Source organism: Gorilla gorilla, chromosome 10 (genome assembly GCF_029281585.2).
Source record: "Gorilla gorilla gorilla isolate KB3781 chromosome 10, NHGRI_mGorGor1-v2.1_pri, whole genome shotgun sequence".
Classification (NCBI taxonomy): Eukaryota; Metazoa; Chordata; class Mammalia; order Primates; family Hominidae; genus Gorilla; species Gorilla gorilla.
In genome coordinates this window covers 43,751,861-43,773,937 of record NC_073234.2, presented here as the reverse complement: position 1 = coordinate 43,773,937, position 22,077 = coordinate 43,751,861, and the positions used below count along the sequence as shown (strand labels likewise).

Here is a 22,077-nt window from a genome sequence, read left to right as displayed (position 1 = left end):
TTCTTAAAGTCAGATATCCAGAAACCATCCCAAGCTTCCCATCCCCACTTCCTCACCCCCCATTCATTCCTTAGCCCACCTTGATCTGCCTCTTGTTCTGCTCAAAACTGCTTTTCCAAATGGCATTAGTTACCAAATACAGTGGACATTTCTTCTGGACAACAGTCCTTGTTTTGCTTCACCTCTCCATGACATATGACACTTCTTCACTCCTTCCTTCTTGAAACTCAACTCCCCTTGGCTTTTGTGACCCTGCTCTCTTGGCTCCCTGTACGTCCCTGGCCACCCTTCCGAGTCTTCCTCCCCAGGCCTCTTAAATGCTGCTCTATCCCAGGGCTCAGCCCTTGGTTCCTTCCTTGCTCTTTCTAAGACCTGTCATCCATGCCTGCAGATTCCACAATTCTTCAATCTGTATCCTGAGTCCAGACCATTCTGCTCAGCTGCGGGAGCATGTGTCCAGCTGACCTCAGATGCCTCAAACATGTTCCAAACTGAACTCACCTTCCTCTGAATCTGCTCCTTTTCATGTCACCATCATCTCTCTGATATCATCATCATCATTAGCCAGAAGCCTTAGACTCACTCTCAATGCCTCCCTTTTCCTTTAATCACCACATTCATATGAATTTTCCAAGTTGACATCAAACTGCATCTTTAGATGCCACCCTCTTCTTTCAAACACAACAGCCACTGCTTTAGTTCATTATCTCTCCCTGAACTTTTGCAATACTCAAGTCATCCTCCAGGAACATGCCTGAGTGATCCGTGATCCTTTTTTTTTTTTTTTTTTTTGAGATGGAGTCTTGCTCTGTTGCCCAGGCTGGAGTGCAGTGGCAGGATCTCGGCTCACTGCAACCTTGGCACCCCCCCTCCCCCAGTTTAAGCGATTCTCCTGCCTCAGCCTCCTGAGTAGCTGGGATTACAGGTGTGCGCCACCACGCCTGGCTAAATTTTGTATTTTTAGTTGAGACGGGGTTTCACCATGTTGGTCAAGCTGGTCTCGAACTCCTTGTAGGGTCCAGACCTACGGGGCTTAGCGGGTGTTCTCCCTGTGTGCGGAGACGAGAGATTGTAAGAAATAAAGACACAAGACAAAGAGATAAAGAGAAAACAGCTAGGCCTGGGGACCACTGCCACCAAGACGCGGAGACCGGTAGTGGCCCCTAATGGCTAGGCGCGCTGGTATTTATTGAATACAAGACAAGGGGCAGGGTAAGGAGGGGTGAGTTGTCCAAGTGATTGATAAGGTCAAGCAAATCACGTGATCATGGGATAGGGGGCCCTTCCCTTTTAGGTAGCCAAAGCAGAGAGGGAAGGCAGCATACGTCAGCATTTTCTTCTATGCACTTATAAGAAAGATCAAAGACTAAGATTTTCACTATTTCTTCTACCGCTATCTACTAAGAACTTCAAAGAGGAACCAGGAGTATGGGAGGAACATGAAAGTGGACAAGGAGCGTGACCACTGAAGCACAGCACCAAAGGGAGGGGTTTAGGCCTCTGGATGACTGCAGGCAGGCCTGGATAATATCCAGCCTCCCACAAGAAGCTGGTGGAGCAGTGTTCCCTGACTCCTCCAAGGAAAGGGAGACTCCCTTTCACGGTCTGCTAAGCAACAGGTGCCTTCCCAGGCACTGGTGTTACCGCTTGACCAGGGAGCCCTCAAGTGGCCCTTATGCGGGCGTGACAGAGGGCTCACTTCTTGCCTTCTAGGTCACTTCTCACAATGTCCCTTCAGCACCTGACCCTATACCTGCCGGTTATTCCTAGGTTATATTAGTAATGCAACAAAGAGTAATATTAAAAGCTAATGATTTATAATGTTTATACTGATGATTGATAATTGTCCATGATCATCTCTATATCTAATTTGTATTGTAACTACTCTTTATTCTAACTATTTTCTTTATTATACTGCAACAGTTTGTGCCTTCAGTCTCTTGCCTGGGCACCTGGGTAATCCTTTGCCCACAACTCCTGATCTCAGGTGATCCACCCGCCTCGGCCCCGCAAAGTGCTGGGATTATAGGTGTGAGCTACCGCATCTGGCTTTTTTTTTTTTTTTTTTTTTTTTGAGACAGAGTCTTGCTCTGTCGCCCAGGCTGGAGTGCAATGGCATGATCTGGGCTCACTGCAACCTCTGCCTCCCGGGTTCAAGCGATTCTCCTGCCTCAGCCTCTCAAGTAGCTGGGACTACAGGCACCTGCCATCATGCCCGGCTTTTTTTTTTTTTTTTTTTTTTTTGAGATGGAGTCTCACTCTGTCACCCAGGCTGGAGTGCAGTGGCGTGATCTCTGCTTGGCGTGATCTTGGCTCACTGCTACCTCCGCCTCCTGGGTTCAAGTGATTCTCCTGCCTCAGCCTCCTGAGTAGCTGGGATTACAGGCTCACGCCACCACGCCCGGCTAATGCCCGGCTAATTTTTGTATTTTTTGTAGAGACGAGGTTTCACCATGTTGGCCAGGCTGGTCTTGAACTCCCAACCTCAGGTGATCCTCCCGCCTCGGCCTCCCAAAGTGCTGGGATTACAAGCGTGAGCCACCGCGCCCGGCTTCGTTCTTTCTTGTCTCCATGTCTTTGTATGCTGTTCTCTTTGTCTAGACAGCCTTTTAACCTCTATTCCTGAACTCCACCCACCCTTCCAAACTCAGTAAAGTCTCTATCCTCTTTGATTCAGCCTTCCCTGACCAGCTACACTTCCTTTCTTTGTATCATTGTCTTTGCTTCATACACAGTTCTAGGATAGCTCATACTTTGCATACTGTAAACTTGATCTCCATTGGCCAGCCAGTGCCATTAGACTCCCAACTACTTCGGGGCAGTCACTGTCCTATTCTCTGCTTCAATAAAAGGAAAATCAGCCCCTAGAACAGGACCTAGTACAAGTAAGTGCTCAATAAATACTTGTTAAATGAATGAATGAATTTCAAGACGCTTGAGACCACTGGTAAGAATTTTGGGATTCCAAAACCCTCCCCTTCCCAACCCCCATTCGGTAAGAATGCTTTCGCATTAGCATCAGGTCCGAGGTTACTCATTAGAAACTGGGCAAAGCCGGAAGGCGGCCACTTTGCAGCAAAGAAGCCCTAGACCTTGGGAGTCAATCAGGCCAGCCCAGGCCGCACCACGGTCTCCTAGCTGACAGTTCGAGGGGCCTCGCGGGCCGCTTGCTTCGTCAGCTTACAGGGATCCCGCGCGCCAGGTGAGCCCACACGCTGAGCGGACATTGGGGCAGGCAGGCAGGCGCCGGGGGGCGGGGCCAGCGTCGCCCCGCCCCGTCCCGCCTCGCCCTGTTCGCGCGTCCGTTGTCCGGCCTCCGGTCACGTGACAGCAGCGCAGGTGAGCGCCGCTTCCGGGATCGGGCTCCTGGATAGCTGCCGGCTCCGGCTTCCACTTGGTCGGTTGCGCGGGAGACTATGGCGTCCTCCTCGGTCCCACCAGCCACGGTATCGGCGGCGACAGCAGGCCCCGGCCCAGGTTTCGGCTTCGCCTCCAAGACCAAGAAGAAGCATTTCGTGCAGCAGAAGGTGAAGGTGTTCCGGGCGGCCGACCCGCTGGTGGGTGTGTTCCTGTGGGGCGTAGCCCACTCGGTGAGAACCAGCCCTAGACCCCCGCAGCCCTGTCCAAACCCCTCGGCTCCGAGGCGTCCCTGTTTCCAGGCTCCAGCCTCCGGAGCCCCACGCAGTGCCACTCCCCTCCCCCGGGTTATCTTGGTCCCTGTCCACCAACCCCAGGTATTCCCCCAGCAGGTTTTCTGACTGTGGACTTTTTTCTCCCCATCAGTTCTTTACTGCTCCACTCTAGTTCCACCTTCCCCCCGTGAAATCCAGCTCCCTGTGCTTTGACTCCTTCCTGCCATGCCTAGCTTCAGCCTCAGGCTACGCTGACTGGCCAGGACCGGGCGCAAGCGGGGAGGACATTAGGGGGAGTGGCTTTTTCTCGGGTGGTTGTTGGTGAGAGTGTAGGTGGAGGGTGAGGGGCCGAGGGGATTAGATGGATGAAGAGGTTCTTTCACTTTGCTTTCCACCTTGCTTCCCAGCCCCGGTCCTTGGCTTTTGAATCTTGGTTTTGTCTCGGGGAAGCTCCAGGTTTCCTGGGCTTTCTAATCCTGCTTGTCCCTTCCTTTCCCTTCCAGAGGTACAGCATTTTAGAGAAGCTACCCCACCCTGAGCTAGAAGTTGCACTCTCTCAGGACTTATGTATATATGTCTTTGGTCTTAACTGCATCCTTATCGCTGGCTAGAGCGATCGTGTTTGGTGTAGGTGGTGGCGATTGTTGACCAAAGAGAAGGCTGAGGGGCGCTGTTCCTGAGGTCACTATGGTGGTGAACTTTTGAAGCAGGAAACTGCTCTGGGAGTCAGGAGGAGGCCAAGGAGACCTCCATCCCCTTTCCTGAGGATACCTCAGCTGAAAGAAGCACAGCCATTGCCCATCTTCTGTCAGGTCTGGAGTGGGAGAAATGCAGTGATCTTGAATGTGACACGGAATATTTTCGAAATCAACGTTCTTGAATATAGTCATGGCTAGGCTGTGGAGATGGAAGTTGTGAGGAAGAATACGCGTTTTGTCACATTTTTAATTTGTGGTAAAGAATTTCTTAACCAAAAATTAAGAATGTTGTTTGTGGCCAGTCGGATCTCTTTTGGATTTGTGGCTCTCTGGGTGGTAAGCTCTTAGTGAGTATTCAGTGGAAGGCACGGTATGGGGAAGGCTGATGGAGGTAGGGCTGCCTCTCATATGTACCTTCCAGGTGATTCATCCATTCCCTGTGGGATGCTTAACAGGGAGGGTTTTCCCTTGTTAAGGATTGGGGGAGTTACATGTAAGACCTACCTCAGCTTCACTAGGTATATATACTTTAGCCCCAGCACCCCACCCTCTGCCAACACACATCTACTTCAAGTGTTTGGAATGGAGAAATTCCTTGAACATATGTCTTAGTGATGATTCAGCTTGCTTAGCAGGTGGGGAGGAGGGGGCAGGAGGAGCTATAGCTGAATTTTAGTCTGGGAGTCTCAAGTGGCTTTTTTTTTTTTTTTTTTTTTTAATCTGGAGGAATATGTTCTGTCCTCCTTTTCTACTGAGAACGGGAGGAGTTGGTTGCACTGCAGTTGTGTGATTTAGGTTAGACTGCAGTTCATAGCCTCTGTGGAATGATCTAGTAAGGATAGGCAAGGCATTCATTTATTCAATTAATAGACATGTCAGGATCACTGTGTGCCAAACATTGTGCTAGTTAGACACCTGAAAGATGCGGACGACTAGAATGAGCCCTTGCTCTTGAAGAGCTCACAATCTAGATGGGAGAACTTACATAAACTAGTGATTAGAGTCATGCAGTAACAAAGGCAGGTGAAAGGTACTGTAGCAACACCAAGGAGAAAGCACGGCTCAGGATTTTTAAGTACTAGAGCTCCCTTTCTACCCTGAATTAGCAGACTGCAGATCCTGGGGGCCAAGGAGAGCATGTGATGCTTGTGTCCTTTGGGCTGTGGATTAGTTTGGCTTTAGGGAACAGATGCCTAATGAGCTCATATCCTCTGATTGCCTGCATTCGCTCTGAAATCAGCTGCTCTTCCTTTACCTTACACCTAGACAGGTGGGGGCCTACTGCAAACAACTGGGTCAGAGTGGTCTAGGAAGACTGGTCCTGTTTGCAAAGAGATGCCTTTTGCAGGATATGGACATTTATCCTTTTTGCTATGGTTGGCCCCACAGAATCCCATTAACACTCTTGTGCATTTTTAAAATGCCTTTTTTTTTTCTTTTTCTAATGGAACATATAGCTGCCTTGAGCTTGCAGAGTTTTTTTTTTTTTTTTTTCTAGAATTTCTCACAGCTTTAAAAATAGTCCTGAGTTGCTTACAGGGTTAGCCTAATATAAAATGACTGTTGTGAGCATGAAGTTCCATGGGGGTGGGCGTGTTGGGGGCTGTGTGTGAGGGTGGCTTACTGTAGTCCTTCTTGGGCAGCAGAAGGGTTAGACACATTCTCTCACTTCTGTCAAGCATATGCATAGCCAGTGTTTTTAAAGGAATGAGGTCTGAGTGACCCTTGCATGACTGCTGCCCAGACACAGTGTATGGGTAGCTCTCCACACCCTTCTTCATGGCTTCCCTATTCATGGTTTGGCTTATCAGATCAATGAGCTCAGCCAGGTGCCTCCCCCGGTGATGCTGCTGCCAGATGACTTTAAGGCCAGCTCCAAGATCAAGGTCAACAATCACCTTTTCCACAGGTAAGTGATGATCCTTGCCATTCTCATGTCAACCTTCCCAGAAAGGAGTAATAAATAATTTTAAAAGTTTCAGTGAGTTGAAAATTTAACTCCTTCCCAAATGCAGAAATTAGTTTTGTGCAAGGAAACCATGAGAATAATTTCTGGTGTTCCCTATATCCTTATATGAATCAGTGTTATCTCTCCTCTAGCCTGGCAATTCCATAGAGTAAATATGTACAGATACCATTACCTGCTCTTTCTCTCTTTTTCTGCTTGTGACCTTGGAGATGCCATGAGAACCATTAGCTTCTGACAGGGACTCCTTGAAAGAAAAACTTGAATTCTCTACTAAGCCCTCCTAGGAAAAGAAGATGCCATTCAAAACAGTGGTGTCTGTTGCTGACTTTAGAATGCTTCTGACTTGCTTGAGATTTGGGAAATGCTGCTGTTTGGATGGGTAGTAGATCCTGGCTCTACTATACCACTTACCAACCATGTTACTTAGGCAGGTCACTGAATCACTCTGAGACAGTCTCTTCTTCTATAAAATGGAAATAATATGTTTTTATAGGACCTCACAAGGGCCAGGCGTGGTGGCTCATGCCTGTAATCCCAGCAGTTTGGGAGGCCAAGGCGGGTGGATCACTTGAGGTCAGGAGTTCGAGACCAGCCTGCAAACATGGCAAAACCCTATCTCTACTAAAAATATAAAAAATTAGCCAGGCATGGTGGCGCATGCCTGTAGTCCCAGCTACTTGGGAGGCTGAGGCAGGAGAATTGCTTGAACCCGGGGGATGGAGGTTGCAGTGAGCCGAGATTGCACCACTGCACTCCAACCTGGCAACAGAGTGAGACTCTGTCTCAAAAAATAATAATAAAAAATAAAAATAAAAAAAAAAAAGGACCTCACAGGGTTTTATGAGAATCAAATGAGGTAATATGTCTGAAGGTACTTTATAAACTACCAAGTGTATGTAAATGTAATATTGTTTGTTTTCTTACTTTGAAAACCTGAATTTCAGGGAAAATCTGCCCAGTCATTTCAAGTTCAAGGAGTATTGTCCCCAGGTCTTCAGGAACCTCCGTGATCGATTTGGCATTGATGACCAAGATTACTTGGTGAGAGTCCATTAAGGGGTGAGGGTAGCCCTTTCTCCCCAGCAACTGAGGAGTACTATTTGGGACAGCCATATTTGGAGAAATGAGAGTCTTGGCAAATATAATTCTTTACCTTTTTGTGATTGTAGCATTTTCAAAAATTTAATGAAAATTATAAACCTTGTCTTTGGGGGAAAAGATGTAGATACATTAAGAATTTTGGCCAGGCGCTGTGGCTCACGCCTGTAATCACAACACTTTGGGAGGCCGAGGCGGGCAGATCACCTGAGGTCAGGAGTTCGAGACCATCCTGGCCAACATGGCAAAACCCCGTCTCTACTAAAGATATGAAAATTAGCCAGGTGTGGTGGCGCACGTCTAGTCCCCGCTACTTGGGAGGCTGAGGCAGGAGAATCACCTGAACTTGGGAGGCGAAGGTTGCAGTGAGCTGAGATCGCACCACTACACTCCAGCCTGGGTGACAGAGCGAGACTCCTTGTCAAAAAAAAAAAAAAAAAAAAAAAAGAATTTTGCATTCAGTTTCCTTCAGTCCACATATGGACACCTGATGAGGAACCTGTGCTGAATCTCCTACCCCAGGGATTCATCCACTTTCAGCTGACCATTTTCCTATGACTTGTTTCCGCATATAAAGGGGGAGGAAAAGAGCTCTGGCCTATTCTGTGTCCCCAGGTGTCCCTTACCCGAAACCCCCCCAGCGAAAGTGAAGGCAGTGATGGTCGCTTCCTTATCTCCTACGATCGGACTCTGGTCATCAAAGAAGTATCCAGTGAGGACATTGCTGACATGCATAGCAACCTCTCCAACTATCACCAGGTCAGGCCTCTCTCTAGCCCCATTCTTTCCCTCTCCTCCCTACTCACATATAGCTCAGCTGTTGTCAGTAATAGATGCCAACTGGGGAGAAAACTCATTGGAAGAGAGAATCCATAATCATATCCAGCCCTAAATGGGATGAGGGAAGCTATTCTGTCTGATAAGATTTACAGGCTGGGGGCAGTGGCTCACTCTTGTAGTCCCAGCACTTTGGGAGGCTGAGGTGGGAGGAGCACCTGAGGTCGGGAGTTCGAGACCAGTCTGACCAACATGGAGAAACCCCGTCTCTACTAAAAGTACAAAATTAGCTGGGCATGATGGCCCATGCCTGTAATCCCAGCTGCTCAGGAGGCTGACGCAGGAGAATCACTTGAACCCAGGAAGCGGAGGTTGTAGTGAGCCGAGATCGTGCATTTGCACTTCAGCCTGGGCAACAAGAGCAAAACTCTGCCTAAAAAAAAAAAAGATTAAAAAAAAAAAGATTTACTTGGAACGTGGAGTTTATGGAATGTTTTGGCAGTAAAAACACTCTTCTTGAATGTCTCTACTGAAGAAAAATTTCACCAAAATCAGTGAGCAAGGAATACATCAAAGAGTCCAAAAGAGGAGTCTTTGGTTTATGCAACAAATATTGAATACCTCTTATTAGGCCCTATGTTAGGCAGTAGAGAAGGAGGTAAATGAAACATCTGTGGCCCTTACAGATCCCTTGGTCTAATGGCAGTGACCAGTGACCCAGTATTAGCACACAGCAAGATATATACAATAGTAGAAGTCTGTACAGAATATTCTGAAGCTAGTGAAGAGCATCCTAACTCACCTGGGGAAGGAAGTGCACTTGGGAGGCTAAAGAGAGTTTTTTAGAGGAGATACTGTAAGAGTTGATCCTTGAAGGGCTAGTAGAGGTTAACCATTGGACAGGGTGGAAGAGCATTCTAGGCAAAGGAAAACAGCACTTGTAAGGCACAGAGCCATGAGAGAACTTGGTGTTAGGAAACGGCAAGAAATTCCATTTGGATGGGATGTAGTACTGTGGAAATAGGCAGGAGCCAGATTGTAAAGAGGCTTATAAGCCCCACAAAGAAGCTTGGACTTCATCCTGAAGGTGGTTTTGCAAGGGGTGTGATATATTTGTTATTTAGAAATATTTAGAAAATGTGACAGCGTTTTAGAGAATGGATTGGTGGGAGGGAACACTGGAAGGGTGGATACCAGTTAGGAGGTAATTTTAATAGTCCAGGGTAGAAAGAATGAAGGCCTGGGGGAGCGATGGTGGTGGGGATAGAAAGGAAGACCTATGGGAGAACTGAGAGTTAAGACACAGGGGCCTCCAAGTTCCTGGTTAGGGATAACTGGGTGCCTATTCACCAGAAATTAGAAACAGAGGAACAGGTTTTTGGAGGAAGAAAGTTCTGATTTGGACATACTGAATTTGAGGTTTCCGCAATTCATCCAGATGAGGATGTCCAGTAAGTGGTTGGGGTATGTGTACAGAATTCAGGAAAGAGGATTAGACTGGGAGTATAGGTTTGAGAATTATATGTGAATAAGTGATCATTAAAACCATGGCTATAGATACGATTATTGTAGGGAGGTTGTGTGCAGTGAAATGAAAAGAAGATTGAGGACAGAACCTAAAGGAGCAAGTGAAGAGATGAGCCCATAAAGGAAACTAAGAGTAGATGGACACTTTTAATTATTTATGCCATGCTACATTCCATACAGGATTCGACGACAGAGAGGAGGGGAATCAGGAGGGTGGTATAATAAGAGCTGAGGATGAAGAGACTTTTAAGGAGAGACTGGTCAATAGGATCAAGTGCCACAAAGCTGAAATATGACAATGACTAGAATACTTACTAGATTTGACAACTGAGGGATATGGGGGAGATTTCAGAGGAGAAATGAGGTATAAACCTGATTTCAGTGATTCAACGTGTGAATGAGAGACAGGAAATGGATTTATTGCTGATTACTTTTCTGAGAAGGTTGGCTGTGAAGAGAAAGAGGCAGCAACACAGAAAGAGAGATGGTAAGCACTGAAGGAGTAATTTTTGTTTTTTAGAGACAGGATCTCACTGTGTTCCCCAGGCTGGTCTCAAACTCCTGGGCTCAAGCGATCCTCCTGCCTCAGCCTCCCAAGTAGCTGGGATTACAGGTGTGAGCCTGGCTTAACAGGAGAATTTTTTAAAAAGAATCCAAATTGTAGGCCGGGTGCAGTGGCTCACGCCTGTAATCCTAGCACTTTGGGAGGCCGAGGTGGGCAGATTGCCTGAGTTCAGGAGTTCGAGACCAGCCTGGGTAACACAGTGAAACCCCGCTTCTACTAAAATACAAAAAATTAGCTGAGCGTGGTAGTGTGCGCCTGTACTCCCAGCTACTCGGGAGGCTGAGGCAGGAGAATTGCTTGAACCTGGGAGGTGGAGGTTGCAGTGAGCCAAGATTGTGCCACTGCACTTCAGCCTGGGCAACAGAGTGAGACTCCATCTCCAAAAAAAAAAAAAAAAATCCAAATTGTAGGCCATCATGCACACTTTTTTTTTTTTTTTTTTTAGGTATAAAAATCTATTTATATTACAGTGACAGAATGACACAGCACAGCCCAACCCAATGCAGACATTTTAAATTATGGGAATCTAGCCTATGAAGAAACACTGCTCTAGATAAAATGATTTCATTGATAAGATATAAGTTGTAATCCTGGTTCTGTGCCACTTGCATATAGAAAGGGTCTAAAATAAGGATAATAACACTTAACCTCCCTCATCTCAAAGAATGATAAAGGTGAATTGAGAGATGACACTTAAAAATTAAGAGATGTACAAATGGAAGGAATCAGAGGAAAGGGGGATTCAGAAACGGCGTGGATAACCTGGAGTGTTTTGGGGAAGCTTCCACCACTTTTGACTTTGTAACCTCTCTACTTGAAGTCCTCTGCTCTACCCTGGAATGGCAGTGTTTGAACTTCCCTGGGCTGTTTGTGTATCTGCTACTCAGCCTCTCCCCATTCCTTCCCCCTTTTTCACCGTAGTACATTGTGAAGTGCCATGGCAACACGCTTCTGCCCCAGTTCCTGGGGATGTACCGAGTCAGTGTGGACAATGAAGACAGCTACATGCTTGTGATGCGCAATATGTTTAGCCACCGTCTTCCTGTGCACAGGAAGTATGACCTCAAGGTAAGAAGAGGATAGCTCGGACTTAGAGGGAGGCTCCTGATAGCCTGAGAATGGGGAAGACCCTGGGAGGTCTTTGGATGATTCCTTTTAAGGGAAAGAAGGCTGGGTTTGAGTACTCATCTTAGGGGCTGGGTTCTGACTGTTCTTTTAGCCACTTCTACTGACTTGGTGTTTGGGTCTTTCTGCAGGGTTCCCTAGTGTCCCGGGAAGCCAGCGATAAGGAAAAGGTGATAGTAATTTTATGTGCTAGGGTGAGGGATGAGGGATGAGGGATGAGGGAGGGCAGATGAGGGGAACTTCTTAGGATGGAGAGGCCACTCTATATAGGAATAGGGATTACTAGCTATTTATTATCTTAAACCACTTAAAAGAAGAGGGGGTAAACTTCTGTTGATCCGGGGATTGTTTGGAAGGGGCAGTGGGAGCAGCTGCTTTAACACTGGTATGGGTTATTCCATATGGAAGGCTTGGGGATGGGTGAGGTTGCCAGACTTGAAGAGCAAAATGTTTAACTTCCACTTCCCATTCTGGGTTATTTTATTCAAGCAGCTACTTTTGCTTAAGAAGACACAGGCCGGGCATGGTGGCTCATGCACGTAATCCCAGCACTTTAGAAGGCCAAGTCAGGACTGCTTGAGCCCAGGAGTTCCAGACCAGCCTGAGCAACGTAATCTCTCCCAAAACAAAAAAATTAGCTGGGCGTGGTGGCACGCGCCTGTAGTCCCAGCTACTCGGGAGGCTGAGGTGGGAGAATCACTTGAGTCCAGGAGGTCGCGGCTACAGTGAGCTGAGATCACACCACTTACATTCCAGCCTGGGCAACAGAGTGATCGAGATCCTATCTCAAAAAAAAAAAAAAAAAAGGAGGAGAAAGAAAAGTCAGCCTGGAGGGTCTTGGCTAAAAACCATAAGCAGAGAGTAGTGGGATGTGATTTGGGATACAGCTGTAGTGACTGAGTCTGTGGAAATAACTGGAGGTGAGAACAGACCAGGGAAGCATCACAGCGTGGAGTTAGATGAGATCTAACTGAGCTAGCATAGAGCCCTAGACAGAAGGTGGGGTTCTGAGACCTTGGGGAAGGGATATGTTCCCAAGATGTCCCTTTACATATTCTTAGGTTAAAGAATTGCCCACCCTTAAGGATATGGACTTTCTCAACAAGAACCAGAAAGTATATATTGGTGAAGAGGAGAAGAAAATATTTCTGGAGAAGCTGAAGAGAGATGTGGAGGTGATGATTGGGTGCTCTGGGAAATGGCTTTCCTTTTTTTGCTCCCTAGAGGGTAGTTGTCTCTTTCATTCACGGTATGAGGGAGCTCCTCCCCTTCCCTTTATTCTTCAGGTCCTCTGCCTGTATGGGGGTTTAGTGTGAGACATGAAAAACCCCTGGAGCTGACCCATGGAAGGGGTGGCTGGAATAAGCTAAAAGGATGATCTTAGATACTAGGACATATAGGCACTAAAGGCAGTGGTATGCCCTGCAACCTCAATTTTTATACTTCCTTTCCCCAGAAGGGCCCCAGAAATTCAAAGGTACAGGTACAGGGGTGATACCTAGCAGCGAAGAGTGAGAGAGAGGTGTCTGATTTGTCAGTGGGTCTCAGTTTCTAGTGCAGCTGAAGATCATGGACTACAGCCTTCTGCTAGGCATCCACGACATCATTCGGGGCTCTGAACCAGAGGAGGAAGGGCCTGTGCGGGAGGATGAGTCAGAGGTGGATGGGGACTGCAGCCTGACTGGACCTCCTGCTCTGGTGGGCTCCTATGGCACCTCCCCAGAGGGTATCGGAGGCTACATCCATTCCCATCGGCCCCTGGGCCCAGGAGAGTTTGAGTCCTTCATTGATGTCTACGCCATCCGGAGTGCTGAAGGTGAGAGAACCGGGACAATTTAAGGGTGGAGAGAGGATTTTTCCTGGAGGACAGAGACCAGAGTGGTGGGGGAGAGCCTGATTAGCTTTTCAGAACAAAACTGACTGCTTCCTGGAGAAAGGGAATTGGAACTAAACCTGCTCTGAATTGTTGGTCTCTCTCCCAGGAGCCCCCCAGAAGGAGGTCTACTTCATGGGCCTCATTGATATCCTTACACAGTATGATGCCAAGAAGAAAGCAGCTCACGCAGCCAAAACTGTCAAGCATGGGGTGAGAGTTCCCAAAAGCCTTTCCTTTCCTGTCTTGACTATTCTTTGGGAAGAGAAAGTCTCTTGTGCCAGAGCAATGGGGTGGCAAAAGAATGAAGGTAGTCTGGGGTAGATTGGGTGGGGGTGATGGGGACGGGTGCTAGGGTGGCCTGACACATTGTTCCGTATCTCCTCTCACAGGCTGGGGCAGAGATCTCTACTGTCCATCCGGAGCAGTATGCTAAGCGATTCCTGGATTTTATTACCAACATCTTTGCCTAAGAGACTGCCTGGTTCTCTCTGATGTTCAAGGTGGTGGGGTTCTGAGACACTTGGGGGAATTGTGGGGATATTCTAGCCACCACTTCTCTTCTTCCTTTGCTAAATTCAGGCTGCAGGCTCCTTCCATCCAGATAACTCCATCCTGTCGAGTAGGCTCTTTCTGACCCTCAGAAATACATTGTCCTTTTTCCTCTTTGCCCATTTTTCTTCCCTCTCTTCCTCCCCACAAGAAGTCTGCTTGTAGTATTAGAATGTTATTGTTGACTCTCTCCCAAGTGCCTTGATCTTTGTAATATCTCCTGTTGTTTCTATGATATAGGAGCTAGGGGAAGGGGGTTGTTTGCCATCTTCAGGACCTGACTGGACAGATGGACCTGGCTCAAGCAACTACTCTGGATGCACTTTGCTGTGTGGGATGAACTAAAAGTGTCTGAATTTTGCTGATAACTTTATAAAACTCACTATGGCATGCTTCCCTCCTGGTGGGCCCTAGGATGGATGACAGTCAAGATACTACAGATGTGGGTGCAGGCATGCACACACACGATGGAATATGGCCATTCCTACACAGGTTGGGTAGAGAGTGGGTCAGCAGCCTGGCACCTCACAGAGGTGGGACCTAAGAGGACTCATGATTATGCAGAGAATTGGATTGGGTCTCTGTCAAAGATTGAGTAATCTCTTCCCTCACCTCAATTCCATCTCCACCCATCTCTACATCTGGGCACAGCAGCCCAGAGATGGCCAAAAGCATTCAAGCCTGGGGGAAGATGTTTGACTATTGCTGCTCTTCACCAGAACCTCACACCTCTCCTGGGACTGGAACCCTTCAGTGGGTGTGTGGCCAGTTTTGGAGGCTGGAATGATGGGCCAGGGTGTAGGATTCGTTCTCCGTGTAAAGTTTCCTTTCATCCTGCCTAGCCATCCCCAAGGTTTATTTCCAGAAGAAAGGAATATCTCTACTTGGATCAATTCTGGTCATTTCAAGAGGATGGAGGCCTCAAGTGTGGGAACTTCCCCTACTCCCTGGATGTGTGTACCTAGCACACTTCCTTCTCCCACCCCTTTTTCCAGTTGGATTTGTTTTTCTGTTCTCTTCTGTCCTGTCTTATACTGCAACTGTGTCTCCTAGGGGACAGATGGCCTTCTTTGTCATCTTCACTCTCCACCCCCAGAGAGGAGTCAGAGCCATAACTCAATCACTCAGCCCCTCCAAAGATAGTTGATGTGTGATAATCTCATAATGTTGAGAACCCTGATGAGATACATTGTCTTCCTCTCCCTACAGTGCCTCTGGGGCCAAGGCACCCATTCTTCTTGCTATCCTCCATCCCCCTTGAGGCTCCCACTTTTTTTTTTTTTTAGACATAAAGATGGGCATCAGCAACTGGCCTGTGGTGATGCAAAGCTGCATCTGTCTGGACTGTATCTGTCTGGACTGATCTGTCTCACAAGAAGCCATGAGGCCATAGGGAGAAGCTCCCTCTCCCCTTCATCTTCTGCTCCAAAGGTGGTAGCAAGAGGAGTACCCAGTTAGGGGTTGGAGCCCCCATATAACATCTTCCTGTCAGAAGACTGATGGATCTTTTTCATTCCAACCATCTCCCTTTCCCCCAATGAATGCAATAAAACTCTGTGACACCAGCAACCATTGTTCTTTAGAAATGGGTTTTCTGATCATATGGCTGATGTGTTATGGGCAGTATGGATGTCTTCATTTGTTGCTTCTGTTTTTCATCTTTTTTGTTTTATTAATAAAAATTTATGTATTTGCTCCCGTTACTATAATAATACAGGGAATAAATTATTCAATCCAAATTTCTGTACAGAAATGCCTTTTTTTTTTTTTTTTTTTTTTAAATTTCACTTCTCTCAGGGAGCCTGTGCTTAAGGGTGCAGAGACCAGCTGAAGAATTCTGGTGTTCAAGGTGTTGGGCCCCTAACTAAGGATGTGGGTTTCTAGACAGATGGCTGTGAACTTTTTTAAAAAGGCTGTGAAGGGTGTGCACGGGAATGGAAAACTTAGTCTTTAACCTTGTAGGAGGTCAGCGGTAGTGAGGGCCAGGGAAGAGTAGGGTGCTGGGACCCTTCCTCTTCCCAGAGTTCTGGGCTTGCTAACACTCCATCTTTGTAAAGGTGAGTGGGCCTCTCAGCCCACCAGCTGAAAGAAAAGGAATTCAGTATTCCCCCAGGCTTCCTGGGAAAGCTGTCCTCTTCCTGGAGGGAAGGAAGAGTACAGCAGGGTCCTGGGAAAGTGAAGAAAGTGACTAGCCCTCCAGTCTAGAGGGGGAGTGAAAAAGGGGTGGATGAATAGAGGTTGTTGCTAGTTTGGGAGATTCCTGCCTGTCTTGGCTGAGGAAGTCTTTTGGCTGGTGGAAAAACCTGGCTTGATGTGGCCCCAGGGAAGTGAGTTGGATTGGGCGGAGACTGCTTGATGTGGGAAGCAGAGCAGAGCTTTTTTTTTTTTCTTTGAGAGTTTTTAACTCTATTTGAACCATACACTTGACACCACCACCACCTCAAGCCACTTTTTAAAAAATGTATTCGCTTCCCATTCTGCACCAGCCTCCATATCCCTGTTTGTGGAAAGAAAAATCAGAGGCACTGACCAATGATCATCTGAGAGCAGGTTGTGGGGGTCATAGGAGGTAACAATCTAGAAAGAGGCAGGAGATGAGGGAGGGGATTGAAATAGTTTAGTACCCGGATTTGTTTATTTTTTAGAGCCAATGCTTTTCTTTTTACTATGACTCTTCCCATCCCACATTGTTCCTCAAAGGCCCTTCTACCATAAGGATTCAAAAAATTGCCGCCCTCCCCCCGAATCCCCATATACCCACCAACACTTCACCCACCCATCCACCACCAGCTCCCGGGAGCTGCTACGCAGCTGGCTGGGAAAGAAAAGGGAGAGTGCTCCGCCGGGAGCGGGGAGCGAGTAGGGTGGCGTCTCCAGGGATTTAACCTCCTACCCTCAGTTCCATGACGCCACCCCCTCCCTCCAAAGACTGGGACAGCGCCTCCATTTTTGTTTTGGGGAGGAAGGGCAGGGGCTTGCGGATAGAAGGGGGTCAAAGGAACGGTGATTATCACCTGTGAGGGGAAAGGGGGTGCTGTCCTCCCTCCTTCCCTTTTCCTCAGCCTGCACCCCCTGCAACCCCCCACCTTTCGGGGTCTCCCCCCGCCCTTGTTGCTAAGGCCCGGACCGTCATCCCAGCAACAGCCTCAGTCATGTGACCGGCAATGGCGGCGCTGACGAGAGGTAGGTGAGCCCGGCGCCCCCCACACCCACCGCGCGCCCCCCGGGCCCCGCTCGCACCCCTCACGCGCCCCCTGCTCCCCCGGCGCCCCCTCCTCCACCTCCCCTCCCCGCGCGCGGCTCCGAGCTCCCCGCTCCGTGCCCGGCCGATCATCTTTCTAGCACCCTCCAGCCTTGGCCTCCATTCGGGGGTTCTGAGGGCTGCGATCGGGCCGACATGCACCCCCACCCGGCGGTGGGGATCCGGGGGCTTTGGCTACTGAGGGATGTGGGGAGTTGGTTCCGGGTCGGGTCTTGGAGGAGGCCGTGGGGGGAGGGCGGGAGCTGCTTCAGTGGATGCCCCTAGGGACCCTTGCCCATCCGGGCTGTGCCTCCCTCTGGCCTCTGTCTGGAGGGAGAGACTGGTTCCTTGTCCGGCCTGGGTTGCCACAGAGGAATCACAGACCCACCCTAAACTGGGGCCCCGCCTCCCTTTTCTGTGCCAGCAGGACTTGGACCTAGGACACCTAGGTCCTGGGTCCCCCGTGATGGGGAGAGAAGTGTTGCATCGCGGATAGACTGTATGGGCTGAGAGTCTAGGGTTCCATTTTCACTTATGAATCTCGAGGTGCATCTGGCCTTGGGGGACGATGATGGAGGCATGAAGGGACAGCTGCTCCTTTTTGGATCAGTCAATAAATGGAGGTCACACTAATGACCCTTCTTTCTGTTTGAGCTGCATTTGGAAGTGTTGTGGAGACAGCCCCGTAGCCCAATGCGACCAGACTCAGGGAAAACATCAGGCCCCTCCAGTTGAGCCCTTGTGTGAGCCCCGCCCCTCCCTAAATGCCAGACTTGGGAGCTGACAGCACTGCCTGTGCTGGGTTTAAAAGGTGACAATGAGAACTTTGTTATTGCAGGGGCTGCTGCCACTTTGTTCACATCCTTAACAGACTTCAGCAGAAGGGACTGAGTTAGCTCTCAAGGAAGGCTCCCTGGCAATAGGGGCTGAATTATTTGGCAATGTGGAGCAGGCGAGGAGTTGGGGAGCATAGGAAATATTCCGGTCCATGTGATCTGAGGGAGGTGGCAAGAAGACCTCCACCTGTGTGGGCGTTTTCTTTCCTGACTTCTCTTATGTGTGCCCTAGGCTTTCTTGGGGGCCTTAGAGCTGGGGAAGAAAGGAGGAAGGTTAGCATGTTGAAGTTCCTTCTTGAGCAACTTGGGGAGAAGCTGATAATGGAATTCTGCAGAGGAGAGAGGAGATGGAAGGGGAGTTTTTATTTCTGGGTTGGCTGAGGGAAATGGTAACATTTGCCATCATAACTTTTTACCCTTCCCCCACTCCCGGTCCTGGTCAGCTGAGTGGAAATAGAAGGATTTCTGCTGCCATCATCTTCCATGGGCTTTCCAGGTATCTCCCCCACAAGGGATCCTCAATTTTCACCCTTAAACTGGTTTCCTTCATTCCATGTTCCAAGTAATACCATTCTTAGTAACCTATACCCAGGTTTCTGTCTCTGTTCCATGGGCTGCTGGGTTGGGGGCCATGGGAATTGGGAGAAGGGGTTTCTCACTTTCCTTCCATTTTTCCGCCCTACCAGGTCACACGACCTACAAGTAGGGAGCAGGGAAAGAAGAGTGAGCCTGCATGCCAATTCTAAGCTCTTCAGGATCAAAGTAAGCAAAAAGGAGGGGCAGAAAGTCTCCCTCCCCTTTAAACAACCCATTTTCCCCCCAGAGGTGGGAGGGGCAAATTGTTTCTATGATCTGGGAGAAATGACAGGAGAAACAAGACTGATACTTGGCTTAGATGATAATATAGCTCTGGAAACTTTTTTGCTCTTCAGTGGGTGCTGGGTTTGGAAGATAAGGGGAGACAGAATATGAATTTGGGTGAAGGGTTGGGGATTAGGCTTTGAGAAAACAGAGGTAATAGAGGGTTTGGAAGGAACCTGAAGTAGGAGGCACTGATACTTGTCAAATGGGGACCCCCCACCCTGAGTCCCTTTCACCCTGGGGGCAGTGTCGTTCGTCCTGTCCAGAATGGCAGCCTGTGGAGGCACCTGCAAGAACAAAGTGACTGTGTCCAAGCCTGTGTGGGACTTCCTGAGCAAAGAGACCCCAGCCCGGCTGGCCCGGCTTCGGGAGGAGCACCGTGTGTCCATCCTCATAGATGGCGAGACTTCTGACATCTATGTTCTCCAGCTTTCCCCACAGGGTCCTCCCCCGGCCCCTCCAAATGGGCTCTACCTAGCCCGGAAGGCTCTCAAGGGGCTGCTCAAAGAGGCAGAGAAAGAGCTGAAGAAAGCTCAGAGGCAGGGGGAGCTGATGGGCTGCCTGGCTCTGGGGGGTGGAGGGGAGCACCCTGAGATGCACCGCGCAGGCCCACCCCCTCTCCGAGCAGCCCCACTTCTGCCCCCAGGAGCTCGGGGGCTCCCCCCTCCTCCTCCCCCCCTGCCCCCACCTCTTCCTCCTCGCCTTCGGGAGGAGGCAGAAGAGCAGGAGAGCACCTGCCCCATCTGTCTGGGGGAGATCCAGAATGCCAAGACATTGGAGAAGTGCCGGCATTCATTCTGCGAGGGCTGCATCACCCGGGCTCTGCAGGTGAAAAAGGCCTGCCCCATGTGCGGCCGCTTCTATGGGCAGCTGGTGGGCAACCAGCCCCAGAATGGGCGGATGCTGGTCTCTAAGGACGCCACCCTCCTACTGCCCAGCTATGAGAAGTACGGCACCATTGTCATCCAGTACGTCTTCCCGCCCGGTGTCCAGGGGGTAAGAAGACCATGGCCTGCCCTTACCCTTTGGCTTTCCCCAAGCTCTGACCTAGGAAAACCGGGTGAGGGTGAGTGTGCTTGTTAGATGTGAGACAGTCTTGCTCTCTTCCACTGTGCCCTCCTACTCAGTGCCCTGGACCTAGGAGGTCCCCGTGAGGCCCAGCTTTTCCATCCCTGTGATCCCAAGGCACACGTGAAAATCAGATATGAGCTAGGAAAAAAAAAAGCAAATCAGATATGAGAGAAAGGAATTGCATATTATTTCCTTGATGAACACAAATACTGTGCTGACATCTTGGCAGAGGTAAATTCTGTGGAGGTGGTGGCTTAGGGGAAGGGAGGCACAATAGGAAGGGATCTGACCAACCCAACAGAGCCAGGAGCATCACTCTGTGAAAACAGGAGTAGTCAAGGCCTATAGGTGTCTTCCTGCTGGACAAAGAGTAATATGCAATTCTGGCTGCAGAGGGGTGAAGAAGCTGCACAGAAGAGTGATGGAAAATGGAACAAGTTAGACAGTGGCAGAAACATTAGGAGTATTTTCAGGTGAAGGGAAGGCTGAAAGATAGATTATTCTGTCTTAACATTTTTGCTGAGTTGTCTGGAATGTAGGGACCAGCTAACTTCCATCACTTCTGAGAATCCATTTGTTGCTGAATGGAGACTTGAGGGATTGAGACAGCAGAAAAAATCTCTTAACACATAAGGATTATGCTCTGAAACAGGCTCTTGCTGCCGAGGCCGTATAATCTCTCCTTCTGTGGAAAGCTGTCAGCCTGTTGCTGCCCCGTTGGCATTAGCTGGGGGTGCTCAAACAGAGACTAGCCTGGATGACCCTCCACTGGCATCTGGGCCTTAGGATGCCTGGCTGCTCACTGCCCACTCTGCTTCACCTTCCTCCCAGGCTGAACACCCAAACCCAGGAGTTCGGTATCCTGGCACCACACGGGTGGCCTACCTCCCGGACTGCCCTGAGGGCAACAAGGTGCTGACCCTGTTCCGCAAGGCGTTTGACCAGCGTCTCACCTTCACTATCGGCACGTCCATGACCACAGGGAGACCGAATGTCATCACCTGGAACGACATCCACCACAAGACCAGCTGCACAGGGGGACCCCAGCTGTGCGACCCCTCTTCATTTCCTTTCCCTTGGCTCCTCCCCTTTGTTCCATTTCCACTGAGGGACCCACCAACCCCTCGCTCACGGAGCCTCCTAACTGGAGAGAACCACTTCCAAATTGTTCAGCCATCTCAGTTTCTCCTACATTCAACCTGGTCCTGGTGTGCCCAGCTTAGCCTACAAAAATAAGCAGAATTGGGCTAAATTATCTTGGATTTGGAGGTGTCCTCCCTTAGGGAAGGTGGGGAGGTGTCTGAGCCACCTAGAATGAGGGTGAGCATGGGGATAATAGCAAGTTCAAACAGCTAACAACCCTCACCCTCATTTCTCTTTGCTCCCAGGTTTGGGTACCCAGACCCCACCTACCTGACCCGGGTGCAAGAGGAGCTGAGAGCGAAGGGTATCACAGATGACTGAAGGACATCGCCTTTGCCAAGGCCCCTGCTGTCCGCCTCTACTAGGACCCAGCAGAAGCCTCTTTCTCCTCTCTGCCCCCTGCCCCCCACACCACACCTGTAGGGGACCTGTCTGACTGGGAAGGGAGTTCCGAGAGGGAGAGGGCAATCCCTTCCCCCATCCCCCACTGGCCAAGTGTTTCAGTGCAGTGTGAGCCACTCCCTTCTGGCAGAGGCCGACCTCCAAGGCTCTGTTCTCCCCTCCCCGTGTACATATACTCCCGGTTTCCCTGCCCCTCCATTGCCCTTGGCTTTTTCTGGTATGTGCTGTGCTCCATGACCAAGCCGAGAAAGGACCTAGGGTGGGGAAGGGAGGGTCTCTTGATTCCTAACCGCCCCCGCATACTGCTCCACCGCTGAACTTCGGGTGCCGGGGAGGAGAAACTGGGCTGATGTGAGCTCCCCGTCACCCCCCATGGAGCCGGCTGTGTGTGTTCATCAGATACAGTTCTCCCTTAACCTTGTCCTTTCTCTCCTGTGTCTCAGTCTCCGTCAGTCTGTCTTTCTCCGCTTTTCTCTGACCCCTGTGAGGAACCTCCTTACCCTGTTCTGGAATCGCTGCCAGACTGTAGCTTTTAATTTAATAAAAATAAAGTAAAATATGCAACTCTTTATGCCACACCCGTTCTTTTCCAGGGACTGGATGGGGGTGGGGTGGGGAAAGGGACCTGCTGGAAAGGGGAGAGGGGATGATGGGGTGATCCCTGCGTGCACTCCCAGTCCCTCTGCCTCCTGAGGACCTGGGGAAAC

The 22,077-nt window shown here is 49.4% G+C and overlaps 2 protein-coding genes across 11 annotated transcripts; both read left to right on the top strand.

Annotated features, from left to right (window-relative positions):
• Positions 1-3,036: 3,036 nt before the first annotated feature.
• Positions 3,037-15,555, top strand: PIP4K2C (phosphatidylinositol-5-phosphate 4-kinase type 2 gamma). Of its 5 annotated transcripts, XM_019039275.3 has the most exons (11): positions 3,211-3,590; positions 6,142-6,239; positions 7,244-7,340; positions 8,013-8,156; positions 11,188-11,334; positions 11,523-11,561; positions 12,453-12,566; positions 12,940-13,207; positions 13,374-13,477; positions 13,657-13,767; positions 14,057-15,555. In XM_019039275.3, exons 1-10 carry the CDS (start codon positions 3,417-3,419, stop codon positions 13,735-13,737), a joined length of 1,266 nt encoding a protein of 421 aa, XP_018894820.1. In that variant the 5' UTR covers positions 3,211-3,416; the 3' UTR covers positions 13,738-13,767; positions 14,057-15,555. The 5 variants fall into 5 exon arrangements, with proteins under 5 accessions (XP_004053495.1, XP_018894820.1, XP_055215245.1 ...); XM_004053447.4 differs by having other exon boundaries at positions 3,037-3,590; positions 13,657-15,555; XM_055359270.1 differs by lacking the exon at positions 11,523-11,561.
• Positions 15,556-16,241: 686 nt separating this feature from the next.
• DTX3 (deltex E3 ubiquitin ligase 3) lies at positions 16,242-21,941 on the top strand. Of its 6 annotated transcripts, none has more exons than XM_055359264.2 (7): positions 16,596-16,999; positions 17,712-17,868; positions 18,337-18,389; positions 18,580-18,655; positions 19,021-19,750; positions 20,657-20,874; positions 21,214-21,941. In XM_055359264.2, exons 4-7 carry the CDS (start codon positions 18,627-18,629, stop codon positions 21,287-21,289), a joined length of 1,053 nt encoding a protein of 350 aa, XP_055215239.1. In that variant the 5' UTR covers positions 16,596-16,999; positions 17,712-17,868; positions 18,337-18,389; positions 18,580-18,626; the 3' UTR covers positions 21,290-21,941. The 6 variants fall into 6 exon arrangements, with proteins under 6 accessions (XP_055215242.1, XP_063549937.1, XP_063549936.1 ...); XM_055359266.2 differs by having other exon boundaries at positions 16,598-16,999; positions 19,002-19,750; XM_055359267.2 differs by lacking the exon at positions 17,712-17,868 and having other exon boundaries at positions 16,242-16,999; positions 19,002-19,750.
• The last annotated feature ends 136 nt before the right edge of the window (positions 21,942-22,077 follow it).

Bases quoted from the DNA above. Each gene is read 5' to 3' on its own strand.
- PIP4K2C (XM_004053447.4), top strand. From the start codon at position 3,417: ATGGCGTCCTCCTCGGTCCCACCAGCCACGGTATCGGCGGCGACAGCA. The intron at 3,591-6,141 runs GTGAGAACCAGC...TTGGCTTATCAG, and splicing joins TGTGGGGCGTAGCCCACTCG to ATCAATGAGCTCAGCCAGGT. The intron at 12,567-12,939 runs GTGATGATTGGG...AGTGGGTCTCAG, and splicing joins AGCTGAAGAGAGATGTGGAG to TTTCTAGTGCAGCTGAAGAT.
- DTX3 (XM_063693866.1), top strand. The intron at 19,751-20,656 runs GTAAGAAGACCA...CCTTCCTCCCAG, and splicing joins TCCCGCCCGGTGTCCAGGGG to GCTGAACACCCAAACCCAGG.